Genomic DNA, 19,291 nt, shown 5'->3' with positions numbered 1-19,291 from the left:
AGACAGTATCTGAAGGATGGAGACCAGGGGGGAAGGCGGTCACCTGAGAATGTGGAGCATGCTGTCCCAGCTCACTAAGGAGGTTGGGACACAATGCTCTCAAGCAAGGACCACGTAGTTTCACTGGCTGATTACAGGGCAGCTCTCAGCTCTCAAAAGCAACCAAAGAGTCCCAGAGCAGAGAGCCGGGGCTTTGGCACTCTACAGACCTGGGCTTGAATCTGGGTTCTACCACCAAGCTAAGCAACTGTGGGGATATCACCCAGCCTCTAGGAGCCTCAGTCTCACCACACTGCATGGCTGTTGAGTGAGAATTAAACTATAAGATGCTTGTCAAATGCGAAGCTCAACGCCTTATGTACAAATGGTAGCATAACAGTAGGGGGTTCTTAATCTCTTTATGACTACTCAGCATTGAGTGACAAAGTCACCTTGATGTAGAGATGGCATGTTTCTAATGATCGATTCAGATTAGTAAAACCCTCCCTGGAAGAGTCCTTTTCATGCCGTTTGCATGGGTAGGTCAGCCAACTGACTCTAGTCTCTAATACAGAGCTTTGCAGAAGAGACTTGCCCAGGAGGGAAAATGTTCAACATCATTTGGCATTTCCATAAGCATATTATTTTCAACAAAAAAAAAAAAAAAAAGGGAGGAAGGAAATAGAATAAAAGTATCTATTCAAAGAAAAGTACAGCTATTTGAACCACCTATTTTACTGGCAAATCGCCTGTGTTACCCCCAAATGGGAGAGGGCGCAGCACGGTTCGTTTTAGGAGGATGGTGTGGCAGGAAGGACACTGGCTGAGCAGCTTACAGAGCCTGAGGAACTCAAACTCTCAGAACCAGTTTATCTTCAGTTTAAAAAGAAAAGGTAGGGGAGCAGAAAACATGGTAGTAATTCTCTCACAGGTTTGTGGTGAGTAAGGAGAGAAGATACCCAGCACGGTAACTGGGCCTTCAAAACCTGCTCCTCTCCACGGCAAAAAATGTTTACCAGCCACTGCAGGAATGCCCTCAGGAGCTCATGACCCAGTCAAAGGGAGAAGCCGCAGATCTGGACATGGCAGTCAACCCCCAAGTGGCATCATAACATAGCCCAGCCTGCAAACACTTCCTAGGAGAGGGGAAAACACCTGGGCACTCTCAGGGAATGTGATGGAAAAAGAGTTCAACTGGACCACGGAGGCCTTGAGTTTGTCAAAGAAAATGGAGAGGAGCAGAGAGGAATTCATGAGCAGATGTATAGGCCTGGGGTGAAAACAGCAAGGCTGGAGAGTGGAACAGGCAGAGGCAGTTTTAGGGAGCAGACAGCAATGAGGTTTCCCAGGAACGGTGGTGCCTGCCGCTCTCACATCCCCAGCTGAAGGGCTCAGATTTGATCTGGCGGGACTGGAAAACTGGAAGCAGGTTTGCAAACAGCACCATGATGTCATGGAAATGGTGTCTCAGAAGGATTCATCCAGCAACAGTGCACGAGATGGATCCAAAGGGGAGAGAACTGGCTGGCGGAATGGACAGGGAGGCCAGTGTGACCCGGGGGTACCCAGGAGCCGGGGGTCTGAGAAAGCCCTGCTGGTACCAGCTGAGGGCCTGGAGGCCATGTGGTCCGGCAGAAGTGGGGACTCAAACATGCAGATGTCCCATTGTTTCAATAAAAGAAAAAACAGGCCTTCTGCCAGATTTGACCACCTTTTTAGTTCTAACACGAACTGGATTTTCGGGGATGGGGGTGGAGGGGGGAGGGCTTCAAACAGCCTAACTAAGAGTAATATTTAGATAACCCTTCATTAACTGCTCTTGCTCTCTTCAGGGGTTAAACACTTCCACAATGATCCACCTAGCAGGCATGGATTTTAAAATTTTTTGAATAATTCTGTGTGCCCTCTGGGAGACCACTTAAAATGACGGCAGCCTCCCTTATTCCTAATAATGTTCTATGAAAAGTGTAGCCAGGCGGAGTACAACAGTCATGCCACACTGAACTCCCCAACATCTGAAACCCAGAACAACTGAAATGTCAAGAGCTCTGCCCACGAGCTCTTCCTACATCCACTCCTGAAACACCACAGCTGGCTGACATGAAGGGGGAGCAGGCTTTGCCATCAGCTGAGCAGGCGAAGCTGGGGTGGGGACACACAGACCAGGGGGCTGGGGCGTGGGGCGCGGGTTGGGGCCCCTCCCTACGCAGGGCCTGGGGGGTTTACCTGGAACACCTGGCTCCACTTGGGAAGGCCGGGGTGGGGCCCAGGCTTGGCTGACCACAGCAGTTGCTACAGGAAGGAGAGTGGAGACAGTTTAGAGGGAACCTTCACATCCAGGCTTGGGAGCCAAGCAATGCCAAGGCGCCCCCACCTCTGCCTCAGGTCATCTGGTTTTGAGTCTGAGTCATACCAGGAGGAAGTTTTGAAGCTCGGATCTCCCAGTCTGAACATGCACAGATGACAACTGAGCTGACCTTTACTGTCAGGATGTTGGCTATATTTCACACATTATTGTGGAGCCAATCTTAATGGTAAGATATATATATATATATATATATTCTAGGTTCATAAAAAGCAGGTCTGCAGGTTCGATTCCTGGAGCCTGCCCATGGAAAAATTTAAAAAGCAGGTCTGTTTTGAGTCACCTCAACCGAATGATCTGCAACAACTGCAAAGCTTAGTAGCTGAGAAGTGCTAGAAATGAGAAAGCAGAGAGTGAGAAAAAAGGTAAAACAGAAAACAACAGTGAGGAAGGGAAGATAATCCATGAGGGAGCATAATGTAGAAGCAATACTGAAACTAAAAAGACCCAGAGCAGTGATTCCCAATCCTAGTTTTGAAACAGTCCAAAGGAGCTATGACAAGGAGCCACAAAATTCTGAGAAATGCAAGGCAAAGTTGGTTTTAAATCAATTCAGCTTAAAATGTGCTTTTTAGAACGTGAAAAACAAAAGACACAAATGCTGGTAAATCAAATACCCAGGTATTGAAATTTCAAAAAGACCGGGAATGACTGAGTTAGAAAGCAAACAGTCACTTTATTAAGATTACTATATTATTCATCATAAATGGAACTCTCTGGGAAAGATCGTTGGGGTTGCTGTGATTCCCATGCAGACAGACTTCTACCTTCCACCTCCGTGAAAAGGTTACAAGGAATTGAAGAGCAACCCGACCCAAATTCAACCACGCTGTTTCTATTAGAAGAGCTTCCCTGAAACGGGCCCCAGCAGAGTCAGAAGTCAGGATCTTGAAGGATAAATCATAACACATTCGCAAGATTTCAGTCGCTGAAAGGGTGGAAAGGTGCAGAACAAGTCCTGGCAAATCCCGATACATTCCTCCCTTACAACAGGCATGTGATCAGATGCCTGCCCCAAATGGCACAGGCTCGGAAGTTACCTCATGAGTACAGAAAACTGACAAAAAAAGGACATTTCATTGAAAACACTCACCCATGATTTCTATAGCCAAAATAATATATATGTGGGCAACAGCAAGTTTCACTTTTTTATGTTTTCAAAGAAAAAACAATTGCAGTTAAAAAAAAAAAAAAAAAAAAAAAAAACGCCCAGGAAATTAATGTTTAATTGGGATGGGGTTTCTCTCGGGGTAATGGAAAAAAGTTTTGACCATGGATGATGGGGAAAGAGGCACGTCTCTGCGTGTGTAATTAACACCACTGAACTCTATATTCAAGGAAGGAAAATAAGGGAAATGTTAGGTTGTATTTAAGTCAGTACACACACTGAAAAGACAAACATACACACACACAAAAAAACACAGAAATGTCCAACACAATGTAAACAATGGGCTAAAGTTAATAGTATAATTACAATAATATCATTTCATGAGTTGTAACAAAGTTTCCATACATATAAAATATTAATGATAGGGCAAACTGTGAGGAGGACATGTGGGAACTCTGTACTTTCTGCACACTGTTTCTGTAAACCTACAAGTGCTTGAATAAAAAATTTAAAAAGATATAAAAAGCAAGAGGTTCTCTCAAGTACCAGTTAAACTGGTATTTGACACTCCCGTGACTTCCGTGCTCTGCCCTCTACCTTTCTCCCACCCAGGGCAGCCCCGCGCTGCCCGCATCCCCTTCTCACTGAAATGGCCCTGTCAGGTCCAGCTTGGACCAGAGTCAGACCCTATGCTCTCATTCAGGATAGGGAAGCCAGTCACTGATGGGCAGATGGCAGTGGGTTCAATGAGTCCAGGGCCAGATGAGTTAAAGTCTTATAAGTGAGAGCATGAGCTATTTTCATTTTGATGCTGTCATAATTCACAGTTTTTAGATGATCCCTTATCATGTCTTGACAGTTCAGTATAAATACTAAATGTCCCAACTGGCCAGATTTGCTGGCCTGAGGCATCTTTCTGATTGTTCAAAGCCTGGAGACTGTCCATTCTCTTTTTTTGAGAAGCTCTGAAGCACTTTAAAAGAAATGCAAATGACACGGCTGCATCTACTTGCAACAGTTCCCAGCCTACTTCATTTCCCCCTTTCTGACTCTAATTCTTCAGGGTTCATGAGAATTATTCTAAGGTTTTTGAGGGGAGGGGAAAAAAAAAAACAACTCAGTTGGTTAAATAAAATTAGCCAGGTTCACAATACTCAAATGAAAATTGAGGTGGTTGAAAAAAGTGTTTTTCACTTATATCATGAAGCAATCCAACAGAATAAAGAAGAATTAAATAGAAATGCAAGATAGTCTTCTTATCCATATATTTAAGTAAAATACAGTAAAATTAATATGGGAAATAAGAATAGTATTAATTTCTATAATGACAGAAACCCTAGTTTAAAAGAAAGGACAATGAAATATTTTTGCTCCATATTACTAGTGCGTCAAGGAATGAACAGTGAAAAGGCAGAGATATGGCCCATGCTTGAGAAATTCCAAAGGCCTTCAAAAATATTATTAGAACAATTTGGAAAATACTTCTCCATGTGCTGATTTGACTTAACAGAACTTTGTCAGTAAGCGAACAAAAGTAAATCTTAATTTCCTAACCATTTTACTTTTCCCCCCAGAGCTAGCTTGGGAGTTATAATAACAAGACACTTCTCACCTCCTCACCTGATAAATTCTGTAAGTAACTGCGTGACTGGCTTCACACCCCATGGCAGGGACTGTCATTTTCCTAAACCACAGGAGATAGATCTCAAATGTTATCAATTTCCTCTTAACTAGATAAAGCAGAAAACAATGAGGAGGGAAAGAAGTCATCTGTGAGGGGGAAGAATAATGTAGAATAGCTGGTGGAGGTTTGGTTAAGGTGGTTTGTGTAGAGTAGCTGTTGGAGGTAGATAAAATATGGGTAAGAGAAAATAAAATATTTAACATAGAGCCAACCTCCCTGACAATTCAAAGCCAACTTTTATATAAGGAAAGAACACAATGTTATATCTAGAATATTCTAATTCTCCCACAATTCTGTATCAAGCCCAAGCTTTGTTGACTGGCAAAAGAAACTGGGGTTATTTTGAAAATGTACATATTACCTGTCCTTTTCCACAGTGACAGGGGTAGGGTAGGACTGGTTACTTTTATTCCCAGTGCCCAGCTGGCCATAGGAATTTGCACCCCAAGCGTATACTTGGCCTTCATCGGTTAATACTAACGTGTGTGCGTAGCCACAGGCAACCTGGAAGGAGAAAAACCAAGTCCACTCAGGTCTGCAGACAGAAGTGCTTTCACACGGTAGGCTTGAGATGGAACATGGAATAGGGAAACAGCAGTATGCCCAGGGAGGCACTAAGTGAACCACTATGCCCCGTAACTCTAGTTTGGCGCTCAGTGCATGAAGATTAAGATGCGTCCTAGGACCTGTCCAGACCGGCTTGTTCAGCTTCAATATAGCATTTGTTTGGTGGCAGAGAGCAAGGGGTAGGAGGTAAATATAAGAAACAGGAATTTTTATTTTTTTTAATTATTTTTTTTCTGATGATAAAATTGTATGTTCAATTTGAAAAATACGGAAAAGTATAATTATGAAAACAAGCCCCAGAACAACAAGTAGCCATACTCTCCTGGGTATGCCAGGATTTTTTTCTATTTGTACACAGATCTAGAGATGGAAACCTATAGCTCTTTCTTTAAATGCTATATCAAATAAGCAGTTCTGCATCTTGTTTATTTTTACTTGACATTACACACAGCACTTTCCCATATCATTATAAATTCTTTGGAAACATCATTTTCATGCCCGCATAATATTCTACCATATAGAGGTAGCATAATTTATTTCATCATTAACTGATTGTTTGAGTAAACTGTTACATCTATTATTAAAACTGAAGTTATCAATTTTTTGCTATCTTTTCTCAACTATCACTATAAGTGACTTTCTCTTTGGTTCTTTAGGACAATTCCCAAGAAACAGAATTATGGGTCAAATGATACAAATATTTTTAGGGGCTCTTTTGATATATATATACTGCCCAATTTTCCCTGGAAAAGGTTGTAATAATTTACATTCCTAGAGATGTGTACGAGGGAGCCCTAGAATTAGGAATTTTCTGATGCACATCTATAATTTAACTCAGGGAAAAAGAGCTTTTGTCTTCAGTGAAGGCATCTGGGCAGCTAAACCTCTCGCCGTTGCCCCAAAACTTACACGTGTACATGGAGAGACCAAGCATGGACCTACCCGCTGGACGCGAATGCCTTGCAGAGCTGCTATTCTACAGGGGGTCGGCTGGTTGCCACTATTGCCGAGTCCAAGCTGCCCATTGCCATTGTAACCCCAAACATAGACCTGAGAGGAGATGAGAAACTCAATGCCTGAGAATGGCAAGAGGCAATCAAGTCATCCGTACTGGGTGATGCCGATGTGGCACACAGGACTCTAACAAAATAAGGACTCACTCGCTTACCTTCCCAGTGTCCGCTACGGCCATCGAGCACATCTGCCCACATGCTATGTTCACAATTGTTTTATTCTGTAAGCAGCCAGTGACTCTTCGAGGGATTGTCTGATTACCTGTTGAACCAGATCCTACCTGCCCAGAGTTGTTATAGCCCCAGGCAAACACCTGTTTGAAAGAAGAGAGGAATAACCGAAATACGTTCATTTGTGAAGGGTCTCAATTGACACAAACATCTACTTATGGCCCCTCATCTTTCCTCTTAGAGTGTTTCCTGTCTATGAATTCTCACGACACAGGCAGACGTGTTATAAAATTCACTCCTACAAAATGTGCTATTTTATAAAATTAGGTTAGAGTGTTATCTACATAAACTAATCATTGTTGTCAAATATCATATCACACTTGTAAAAACATCTACATGTGTCTCAGTCATATTTTCCCATAATAGGGGATTTTTCTTTATGCAAATAGCTCCCTTCACTAGAAAACAATACAGAGAAAACAGAATATACCTTCAAGATTTGCAGTTATATAAATCCTTACTACATATAGGTAATATAAGCACCATGACTGTGAGCTGTTAACATGAATAATATCGAATTTGAGGGAGGCGGTTACTTTAATGAAATGACCCTAATTCCAGGAGGGATTTATATAATCTTATGGAAAAATATCAATGAGATTTTTGCTAACTGTTCTCACCTCTCCATCAGATGTCAGCACCAAAGAATGGTAAGATCCACAGGCAACTTCCACAACATGTTTGTTTGATAAGTTAGTAGAGATATGACTGGGAACTAAACCATGATTAGTTGTCCCATTGCCCAGCTGGCTATAGGCATTATGGCCCCAGGTGAAGACATCTCCTTCTGAAAATACAAGGACAATAACCAGTTCTTTAATAACATGCACTTCATTATATAAAAATATATCCTGCATGGTTTTCGCAGATGAAAAAAACTAAAAAAATCAGGTGCAAAAAAGACAACCAGGTCCCCTAGTCTATCAAACCTATTCTCTTAACGAATGTATTTGAACAGTATAAACTGTTTTCTACTTCAAGGCAACAACACGAAATTTCAAGGCAGGCAGTTACGATAGCTGGGAGATGGGCTTTTAATAAACAGCAAAGAAAAGGCCACTCAGACAAATAGAATATTCTTCGATGTTGCTTTACTAGTTTGTTCTTCCCTGTAGATATCTGAAAGCTTATCTCTTATTTCTTCAAACCAAGTAGATGTAGCTGTCTTACAATTGGTGTTGGATAATTCTATCTGATGTCTTGAGCAGCTGGTTTTGGCCTTCTGTTTCTGCTGGTTCTCACTCATGGTGCCCTGTTTCCTTTGGTATCTGGCAACAGTTGACTACATTCTGTTTACTGCCATTGAAAGTTATTTATGGGGATGCCCTGTGGCCGGGATGGAAGTGCCTTCCTTTAGAAAGCATCTGCACTGACTTCTATTGTCCCTAGGCCAACACCTCTCTAAAAAATTTCAGGCTTCAGATTTCTTGGACCCTTCATTCTGATGTGAACTGGACTACATATCCGTCTGGGGGCAGGGTGACAGCCTCTTAGGGAGATGTTTCCTTTCTTTTATCTCCCTCACTTGGTTCAGAGTCAAGGAATTCATCTGTTTAGTGACTTGGGAATGAGGGAAGTGGCTCCTCCTTACTCAGAGTCTGGCCTTCGTGGTCCCAGCCTGATGGAGCTTCTCTGTTAAGTTCCCTTGTAGGCAGGGCTTAGACTTCTGATCCTTTACCTCAGGAGCACATTCAAAGCAAACCACTTAACTCAATTTAAGCGGACAGGCAAAGAAAAGCCTTGAAGACAAAATTGGCTTTAAGCTTCCCTCAAATCTTAGCTCACGTTTTCTCTTACATATGGCCTGATAATTCCTTACTACCTTACCAATGTTTTCTGGCCTTTAGGAAGATATTTTTAAGTATCTTATCTAGACTTTTTGCTTGTTTTCAGTGAAGAAATGGGGTATGAATGGTCTAAATTGCCATTACAGTCCAGAAACTTCTTACTTTTTAAATGGGAAATAAATATACCAAAGAGTATTTATACAGTTTATTTACAGTTTAAAGAATACTAATAAAATGAATGCCCAGCTTAAGAAAATCTCTAAGGGTAGTTTTAGTTCTAATATTTTATTAGTCTGAATTTCTGAAAGAGTCATGTGAGAGTTTAATTCCATATATGACTCCTATCAACTTTGGTCATCAATCACTGTTTAGCAAGTGAATCCCAAGAATGTTACAAGATAGACAGGATCTGGGAATCCAGCTCTAGTCTCTTATTTCAAAGATTGAGACTGCAAAGCTCAAAAAGGAAGCTTACCCAAGCTCAGAGTTCTACTGCAAAATAAAGACGCCTGTAAAGTACAACAGAGCGAGTTTACTGGGCCTGTGCAGTATTCAGACAACCAAAGTGCCAGTAATGACCAGATGCCACCGCAGTATCTAACTGTGCTGTTCAGACAAACTCTTCCCATTTCACCCTGGCCAAAGCACAGTGAGGCTCACAGGGCAGAGCCAACATCTCTCGCCCACTCTACAGGGAGATTCTCTTGCAGGGAAGGCAATGGTGAATGTGTGACACGTGCTCCCTCTTACCTGTTGTTGCAAGGACAATATGGGGGCCGCTCCCATAGCTGAGGCAGGCAACTTTTTTGCCATTCAAACAATCCAATCGCCGTGGTTCAATGGCACTCTGGATGTCACCTAACCCCAAACAGCCAGAGCAGTTTGTGCCAAGCACAAAAATCTGTGAGAATCAAAACTCTGTTAATATAAGCATTTCTAGTTCTGACAAACCCACAAAGGCCGTTAAAACAAGCATGGTCCTCCTACAGCAGGACCACCTCATTAGATATATACGAATCAACTTCCACACTCTTTTTTACTTTGATTCCTCATTTCCTACTAGAGCTTCAGTTTAGCAAACCGGTGACAAAAATGTGGTTGACTGAATTTTTTATTTCTTCAAAATTACCACATCATGGGGTGGGAGAAAAAAAATGGAACTATTAAACTTTACTACCGGGGAAACCCCTGATACCATGTCAAACATTAGGGACACCCAAATCTATAGGACAACCTTTGATCTTGAGGCTTGCTTTTGCGAAGCTTATGTAGGTAGCAGAGAAGCTTAGACTACCTATAGGTATGCCTAAGAGTTACTTCTGGGGGACCTCTTTTGTTGCTCAGATGTGGCCTCAGTCTCTCTTAAGTCCAACTCTGCAAATGAGATCATTGCCCTCCCCGCTACGTGAGACATAATATCCAGAGGTGAAAGTCTCTCTGGCAGCGTGGGAGATGACTCCCAGGGATGAGTATGGCCCTGGCACCATGGGATCATCAAAGCCATCCTGACCAAAAGGAGGAAAAGAAGTATAACTAACAAGGTGTCGGTGGCTGAGAGAGTTCAAATATGGTCGAGAGGCTACTCTGGAGGTCACTCTTATGCAAGCTTCAGTTAGACATTGATACCTATCTTAACTTCCAAACCCCAACCAAAACCATTCCAGCCAATCCTAAAGAACACCTACGGCACTATATAAGATTCAACAAAGGTTCCATGCACTAGAATAACTTTCGAGAAACCTACCTCCAGATGGTCCCCTGGATCTGATAAGTCCTGAAACCTACAGGGCCCAGCCTCTCCAGAACACTAGCTAGTTCCATTTCCCTACCCCGTATTATTGACAACCCCTTTCAACATGAAAAAAGTTAGAATGGGCATAGCCCAAACACCCTTAAAGAGAGAGCAACAGAAAGATCAAAGTGATGGTGGAGTTACACCAAGAAGGTAGGGTTTAACAATTGAGTATGATTGCTGAATCACTATATTGATATTTCTTTTATCTCAGGTATCTTAGAGCAGCTAGAAGTAAAAACTTAAAATTGTAGAACTGTAACCCCATACTAAACTCTGAAATCTGTTCTACAACTAACTGTTGTGCTGTGCTTTGAAACTTACTGCTTTTTTTGCATATATGTTATTTTTCACAAAAAAGAAAAAAGTTAATTGTGATGATAAAAAAATATTTATTCATTTATTCCTTCTAATCTCTTATGGTCTGGAGTAGCTAGAAGGAAAAATATGAGAGGAGCGTATGGTAGCCCATGACAAACTCTGGGATCTATCCTGTAACTACTTGTTGAAAAGTGCTTTGAAAACTATTACTTCTTTCTTTCTTTGCTTTGTATGTATGTTATACTATACAATAAAAAAAGTTGAAAAAAATTACCTCATCATTTACTGTGGTATATATAACTTCGTTGCCAGCACTGCCAAAGACACAGGCCTGACGAATTAACTGCAGCTCTTCCTCAGAACACAGGGAAAAAATTGGCCACTTTCCCACATCTAACATCTTCAAAGATGACAGAGTGGCCTGTACTGGCTGGAAAGGAGAAAAAAAAATTCAGACAAATAATTTACAAATAAATTTTCCTTGTTCCTTTCACTTCTGCAGAAAAGGGCAAACACGGTCTTGAGGAGCAACGAGATGCATCTGTTTCTAGAGGCCTCTGGCAGCTGCAGAAATTGCCTTCACAGTTGCTCTCACAGTAACCAAGAACCAGGGGCCCTGGATGGAAGCAGATCTTACCCTCAAGGACACAAGAACCACCCAGGGCTGAACTTTGGGGAGGTGAGTGTCTAGCAAGCTCTAAAGGTTCGCTGTCTTCATTGGAGCCCTTGAACCTTGGCTGGGTAGAATAAAAGTAGGGAAAAGAAAAAGAGAAAGAGAAGACTGCATTTTATCTGCTGCCTCAGTCTTCATTGCAGAGTGCATATTAAAAAAGGAGGCTATAAAGGATCATGACAAAGGTGAGTCCTTGGGGAAGGACGATGCTGGAGGTGATACGAAGGAAACAGTCCGAAAGTTTCCATTTAGGAGAAAGCTTTACCTGATCTTCCATTTGAGCTATTAGTGAGTTTCCTCACTCTACGCTACAGTTCTCCAGAAAAACAGAAACAATCTCTTCTCTTATGAGATTTATTTCAAGTGATAAATAAAATCTAGTAGACCCACATGGAGTGCCCATGCTAAGCCTCATGTCAGCAAAACCAAAAACCTAAACTAGTTTCTATTTCCTGTAAATGCCTGGCTTGCCCTGAAAACCAAATTTAAATAGAGCCAATCAGTTATCACCAGCTAACTTCCTTGTTCCTAAGCAACCAATTGCCCCCCACTTTTTAAGAACAACCCCCCCAAGTAAAATGGAAATTTAGTGTCAGCCAATCACAAAATTTCTTCACTTGCTTCCACGTTCCTCTGGGAGCCTCTCTTTCCACCTTGTCAGGTGGAGCTCCTTTCTACTGCTTTCTGAATGGGATACTGCCTGATTCATGAATCGCTCAATAAAGCTATGAGATCCTAAATTGCATGAAAAGTTTTTCTTTTAACACAAGGAATTGGGTCATGTGGTCTGAAAGCCAAAGGGCAGGCTGGAAACTCAGGCAGAAGCTGATGCTGCAAGCTTGAGGCAGGCTGTCTTCTGCCCAGGGAAAGGCCTTCCCCTGAGTGAGAGGCCACCCAAATGACCCAGGAAAATGCCCACCGACAGGGCCATACCTTCCCAGCAATATTGAGACCATTGTCTGACCAAAGAACTGGGCTCCAAGACCTGGTCAGGATGACACCCAAAATTCACCATCACATCCATACCAACCCAAAGTCTGGGGACTAGTGGGAAGAAACACCCAGAAAGCTTTCAATATGCATATTGCAAAGCTGTTTTCAAAGACACTTTTGATGCATTTTCTAAAATGGAGACTTGCTTATTTATATAATTTTCCAATTTCAAAAAATTTTATGACCATAACAAGATGCATGGATGGCTGGTATGCCTATGGAATGGCATGTTTGGCCATTTCCCTCAAGAATTCCATACTCTTGATTGACTCAAAGGAGCAAAGGATTTTCTAAGACCTCTTCTCATCAGTTCTTGAAGCAAACTTACCAGGAGTAAGTTGTACTAGTCGTTCTAGGGACCTGAGGAGACTAGCTCAAGAAAAGATATTTCTTATCCCTTCCACCTGAGAAGGGGAGGGATGTAGGGGGGCTCACAGCAGCAAGCCTGCTCCCATGAAGTCTACATGACTGGCTTGCAAAATTCCCAGCCTTGTCGCTGTTATTACCCTAGGACCCTCCTTCACTCAGACTCCTCAAGGATATTCCGTAAGGACAGAGGCACAGGCAGTTTCTTGCACCACCAGATCCTTGGCCCTTGAATGGAACTAAAAGTCTACCCCAAACATCAGTTAATGAACAAACGAATGTTCACAGCACTCCTTTCCATGCCGCCCTCTGTACCTCCTTTACTTTGAAGATATCCCGGTACCCTGGCCCCTCCACTCCGGCGGCCTCCATTCCTCCTGCACCTAAGCCCATCAACACCACCTTTGTACCAAGTACCCGAACTCCAAGATTCCTTCCTGATCACAACCAGCAGTCCTAAGCTAGTACCCACAGGAAGTTCTGCAGTGAGTCGATGTGACTTTGATTAAACAGCCGTCCCAATGCCCACAGCAGAAGACAAGCAGGACTACCTTCCTTTTTGTTCTTATACCTTTGTTTCTAGGTTTCTATCTTTTTTTCTGAATAATTTTCATGGAACTCTTGAATGCCGTGGTTAAAAAGGACTATCTAAAGATCATTTTACAGATGAAGAAACTGAAGGAGGGCCAGAGAGCAGCTAAGAGCCTGTCGCTCCCAAGAGCCACACTCTGTGGGTGGCAGAGCTGGAACCAGGGCCCTGGACACTGACTCCAGCCCATTCCTCATGCCATGCTTCTTGGGACCTAACACAGCACCCCAAGATGGGCGTCCTCCATTGTCTTTTTTGTTTTTTTAATGGATAAATCCTAACATACAAACATTCCCTACATGGTTTACAATCAGTGGCTCACAATATTATCTCACAGTTGTGCATTCATGACCACAATCATTTTTCAGAACATTTGCATCACTCCAGAAAAAAAAAGAAAAAACTCATTCATACCATACCCCTTATCCCTCCTTTTCATTGACCACTAGTACTTCCATCTACCCAATTTATTTTAACTTTTGTCCCCCCCCATTATTTGTTCATTCTCCATCCATGTTTTTCACTCATCTGTCCATACTCTAGATAAAAGAAGCATGACACACAAGGTTTTCACAATCACACAGTCACACTGTAAAAGCCATATCGTTATACAATCTGTCTCCGTTGTCTTTTGGGCAGCACCAATGGCAGGTTCCCCTGCTCATTCCCGAAGCAGTGATTACTGCCCCTGCAATTACCTTCACATGTTATATTAACTGTATACAATACATAACAACGGAGGCAGGAAAATCTGTGGACCTTTCCTAAGAGACAACCTCATTTGTAATATTTTAAAAATCTCACACATGTAGGAAGCTACTATTTTATGTGAGTATAAAACTATGTCCTCACTTTTATTATGTTTTTATGAGTGCAAACACTGTATACAGTGACTTTAACTTAATCTAAAAATCCCAGAGTCCTTATAAAAGAGATTTCTCTCTTCTGTGTGAGACACTGAGAAGGGTACTGAAAGAAGCCTAATGTGCCCAAGGCCACTAAGAATGAAGGACAGAGTCTATTTATTGTAGCTTTTAGTCGAAGCTTCTACTTTAGAATACCCACTTCTTTTTTTTTTTTAATTTTTTATTAATTAAAAAAAATTACAAGAAACACAAACATTCCCAACACATACACTCAGCAATTCACAATATCATCACATAGTTGCATATTCATCATCATGATCATTTCCCAGAACATTAGCATCAATTCAGAAAAAGAAATAAAAAGACAACAGAAAAATATAACAAACAGAAAAAAAAAAAAATTTTACAGGCCATACCCCTTACTGATCCCTTTCATTGATCACTAGCATTTCAAACTAAATCTATTTTAACATTTGTTCCCCCTATTATTTATTTTCTTTTTTTATTCCATATGTTCCTCTCATCTGTTGACAAGGTAGATAAAAGGAGCATCAGACACAAGGTTTTCACAATCACACAGTCACATTGTGAAAGCTATATTATTATACAATCATCATCAAGAAACATGGCTACTGGAACACAGCTCTACATTTTCAGGCAGTTCCCTCCAGCCTCTCCATTACATCTTGGATAACAAGCTGATATCTACCTAATGCATAAGAATAACCTCCAGGATAACCTCTCGACTCTGTTTGGAATCTCTCAGCCATTGACACTTTGTCTCATTTCATTCTTCCCCCTTTTGGTCGAGAAGGTTTTCTCAATCCTTGATGTTGGGTCTCAGCTCATTCTGGGATTTCTGTCCCACGCTGCCAAGAAGATCCACACCCCTGGGAGTCATGTCCCACGTAGACAGGGGGAGGGTGGTGAGTCTGCTTGCTGTGTTGGCTGGAGAGAGAGGCCACATCTGAGCAACAAAAGAGGTTCTCTTGGGGGTGACTCTTAGGCTTAATTTTAAGTAGGCTTGACTATCCCCTGTAGGGTTAAGTTTCATATGAACAAACCCCAAGACTGGGGGCTCAACCTATAGCTTTGGTTGTCCACACTGCTTGTGAGAATATCAAGAATTCAACTTGGGGAAGGTGAGTTTTCCCCCGTTCTCACCATTCCCTGAAGGGGATTTTGCAAATACTTTTCCACTCACTGATCAAATCACTCTGGGATTCATCAGGGCATCACCTGGACAAACCAACAAAATCTCATGTCCTATACAAAGTTCCATGTACTTAAGGTGTTCAATCCACTATCTACATAAGTTATATTAGGAGATGCACTAGTCAAAGTATAGATTTGTACCAAATAAACATTTTTTGCTTTAGTCTCACACATTAGTTGAAATTTTAAAATATTAAGTACCATCTATTTTCAGTACTCTGCAGTAATGACATTCTTTTGTTCTTTCTCATGCAAAAACATTTTTTTAATTTGTACATTTAGTCACTATCATTATACACTCTAGGCATTCCTAGATTACACCATCTCAATCTTTATCGTCTATCTTTCTTTGTGATTTCATTTATGCCCCAGCCCTCCTCCCTCTATCATTCTCATATGCAGCTTCATTCAGTGTTTTAACATAATTGTATTACAGTTAGGTAATATTGTGCTGTCCATTTCTGAGTTTTTATATTCAGTCCTGTTGCACAATCTGTATCCCCTCAGCTCCAATTACCCAATATTTTACCTTATTTCTATCTCCTGATGGTCTCTGTTACCAAGGAAATATTCCAAGTTTATTCACTAATGTCAGTTCATATCAGTGAGACCATACAGTATTTGTCCTTTTGTTTCTGGCTAATCACACTCAGCATAATGTCCTTAAGGTCCATTCATGTTGTTACATACTTCATAACTTTATTCTGTCTTACAGCTGCGTAATATTCCATCTTATGTAAATGTCACAGTTTGTTTAGCCAACTGTCTGTTGATGGACATTTTGGCTGTTTCCATCTCTTGGTAATTGTTAATAATGCTGCTATAAACATTGGTGTGTAAATGTCCATTTGTGTCCTTGGCCTCATGTCCTTTGAGTAGAGACAGCATATAGATGGGTCCTGTTTTTTAATCCATTCTGCCAGACTATGTCTTTTGATTGGAGAGTTTAATCCATTATCATTCAGTGTTATTACTGCATGGGTAGTACTTTCTTCCACTATTTTGCCTTCTGGATTTTATATGTCACATCTAATTTTCCTTCTTTTTACCTTTACTCATAGTCTTCTTTTCTACACTCTTCTCCACACCTCTCTCTTCTGTCTTCGTATCTGTCTCTAGTGTTCCCTTTAGTATTTCTTGCAGAGCTGGTCTCTTGGTCACAAATTCTCTCGGTGATTTTTTGTCTGAAAATGTTTTAATTTCTCCCTCATTTTTGAAGGACAATTTTGCTGGATATAGAATTCTTGGTTGGCAGTTTTTCTCTTTTAATAATTTAAATATATTATCCCACTATCTTCTCGCCTCCATGGTTTCTGCTGAGAGGTCTGCGCATAGTCTTATTGGGCTTCCCTTGTATGTGATGGATTGCTTTTCTCTTGCTGCTTTCAAGATCCTCTCTTTCTCTTTGACCTCTGACATTATGATGATTAAATGTCTTGGAGTATGTCTATTTGGATCTATTCTCTTTGGGGTATGCTGCACTTCTTGGATCTGTAATTTTAAGTCTTTCATAAGAGTTGGGAAATTTTCAGTGATAATTTCCTCCATTAGTTTTTCTCCTCCTTTTCCCTTCTCTTCTCCTTCTGGGACACCCACAACACGTATATTCGTGTGCTTCATATTGTCTTTCAATTCCCTGAGTCCCTGCTCATATTTTTCCATTTTTTTTCCTATACTTTCTGTTTCTTGTTGGATTTCAGATGTTCCATCCTCCAGTTCAGAAATCCTATGTTCTGTCTCTTGAAATCTACCATTGTAGGTTTCCATTGTTTTTTTCATCTCTTCTGCTGTGTTTTTCATTCCCATAAGTTCTGTGATTTGTTTTTTCAGACTTTCAGTTTCTTCTTTTTGTTCTTTCCTTGCCTTCTTTATATCCTCCCTCAATTCATTGATTTGGTTTTTGATGAGGTTTTCCATGTCTGTTCATACATTCTGAATTAATTGTTTCAGCTCCTGTATGTCATTTGAATTGTTGGTTTGTTCCTTTGACTGGGCCATATCTTCAATTTTCCTAGTGTGATTTGTTATTTTTTGCTGGTGTCTAGGCATTTAATTACCTTAATTAGTTTATTCTGGAGATTGCTTTCACTTCTTTTACCTAGGGTTTTCTTGCTGGATGAATTTGTTGTCTATCTGTTCTTTGACATTCCGTTCAGCTTTATCTGGACCTTTAGCTTAAGTTTTGTTTAATAGAGGGGAAATTTTCAGTTCTTATTTTCTTGTTTCTTGCCCTGCTTGTATGGTGCCTTTCCCCCCCACACTTAGGAGGGTCTACTTAGGTATTATAGACCCCAGCCAGATTTTCCCAGACCAAACTGGCCTCCTATCAGGAGGAAAGAGTCACCTGCGTCGGTTTTCCCTGAGGGTGAGACCCAGCAGGTTGAAAGACTTTCCTGTTAAGTCTCTGGACTCTGTTTTTCTTATCCTGCCCAGTATGTGGCGCTTGTCTGACTGCAGGTTCCACCAGCATAAGATGATGTGGTACCTTTAACTTTGGCAGACTCTCCCTGCTGGGGGTGTGGTGGAGACAGAGGAGAGGTTGTAGGCTGGTTTTAATGGCTTCAAATTACCAAGCCCTGGTGTCTGAATTCCTTGATGGAGGGATTCCACCTGGGTGGGGCTTCACCCCTCCCCTGGGGAAGGCACAAGCTCCAGATAAGCCCCCAAAAGAGTTCACTTCTACCTATGCCTGGGGCAGTTTCAGCCTGAAAAGTCCTGCTGCTGTATCCAGAGGTAGTCAAGCCTTTGTAGATACACAGCCACTAAAACTTCTGTTTCCTTCTTTATCCCCCCCTCCTTTTTCTGTCAGTCCTGCCCCCTTGCCACCAGGGCAAAAATGAGCAACCTCCACTTTGATCAGGTTCACCTAAGCTGGGGGCCTATTTTTAGTAGTTGGAATTTTTTAATTAGTTCCACAATTGGCGTTTGATTGTGCCCAGTCCCTGCTGCTGGTAAAGTCCTTTCCTTTCCCCTCTGGGAAGCAGCTGTGGGGGAGGGGCGCCAGTCGCCGCAGCTTGGGGAACTCACGGTTCTGTGGGGGCTTGCAGCCGGTCCAGCTGGTCCAGACTGGGGTACGCTGTGTGTCTGGTCATTGACATGGCCCCAGGAGCTGTTCTGTACTGTTTCTGGTTATTTAGTAGTTCTGGAGGACGAACTAAAACACGCACGTTGTTAAGCCGCCATCTTGACCCAGAAGTAGACTACCGATTTCTTATATCAGGAACATTCTCTTTATCTTCATTTTACTTTTGTTTTCCTATTTAAGACAGTACATTTAAAAAAGGAAACTTTGGGGAGTGGCATTAGATATTTAATGTAGATGAGCTAATGTGCTAATGAGCAGAATTTTATCAATGTAAGGCTAGATAAAAGAGCTCATGAAAATTGTGGAAAAGATGAATTTACCTTGCTTAACTGGGCTCACTTATTACAGTCCAGTAATAATACAGCAGTTTTAATACTAATTATAATCACCTGATTTTGAGATGGAACAAAGTTTAGATAGATGGATGAACTAAGACAAAGGGGAAAGTTCCCAGTTTGGAAGGCTGGTGACAACTAATTCACAATACAAGATATTTGCAATGAACTGACTTAACAAGTACTTCCTTCTCAAAGGTGGTCCTTGTTTACCACAAGAAAGGAATGTGGGCAGAACAATATGTAAAATAAATATTTATTAGATGAATTCTATTTTTATACAAAGTCAGATATTAGGAAATGTGTTACATTGATTTTAATT

The 19,291-nt window shown here is 41.4% G+C and overlaps 1 protein-coding gene across 5 annotated transcripts in view; it reads right to left on the bottom strand.

The window, feature by feature from the left end:
• RCBTB2 (RCC1 and BTB domain containing protein 2) overlaps positions 1–19,291 on the bottom strand; it is a 68,906-nt gene that overhangs the window by 16,257 nt on the left and 33,358 nt on the right. For 4 of the 5 annotated variants that reach the window (XM_077158232.1, XM_077158235.1, XM_077158236.1 and 1 more), the window contains exons 2-8: positions 11,122–11,277; positions 9,485–9,635; positions 7,568–7,734; positions 6,872–7,030; positions 6,646–6,753; positions 5,498–5,640; positions 5,065–5,136 (exon numbers count right to left, since the gene is read on the bottom strand). In XM_077158232.1, coding sequence (XP_077014347.1) covers positions 5,065–5,136; positions 5,498–5,640; positions 6,646–6,753; positions 6,872–7,030; positions 7,568–7,734; positions 9,485–9,635; positions 11,122–11,277 — 956 coding nt within the window. The remainder of the gene's footprint in view (positions 1–5,064; positions 5,137–5,497; positions 5,641–6,645; positions 6,754–6,871; positions 7,031–7,567; positions 7,735–9,484; positions 9,636–11,121; positions 11,278–19,291) is intronic. The other variant, XM_077158233.1, reaches the window with a different exon arrangement.

This window comes from Tamandua tetradactyla, chromosome 4 (genome assembly GCF_023851605.1).
Source record: "Tamandua tetradactyla isolate mTamTet1 chromosome 4, mTamTet1.pri, whole genome shotgun sequence".
NCBI lineage: Eukaryota > Metazoa > Chordata > Mammalia > Pilosa > Myrmecophagidae > Tamandua > Tamandua tetradactyla.
This window is presented reverse-complemented; position numbering and strand designations above follow the sequence as displayed.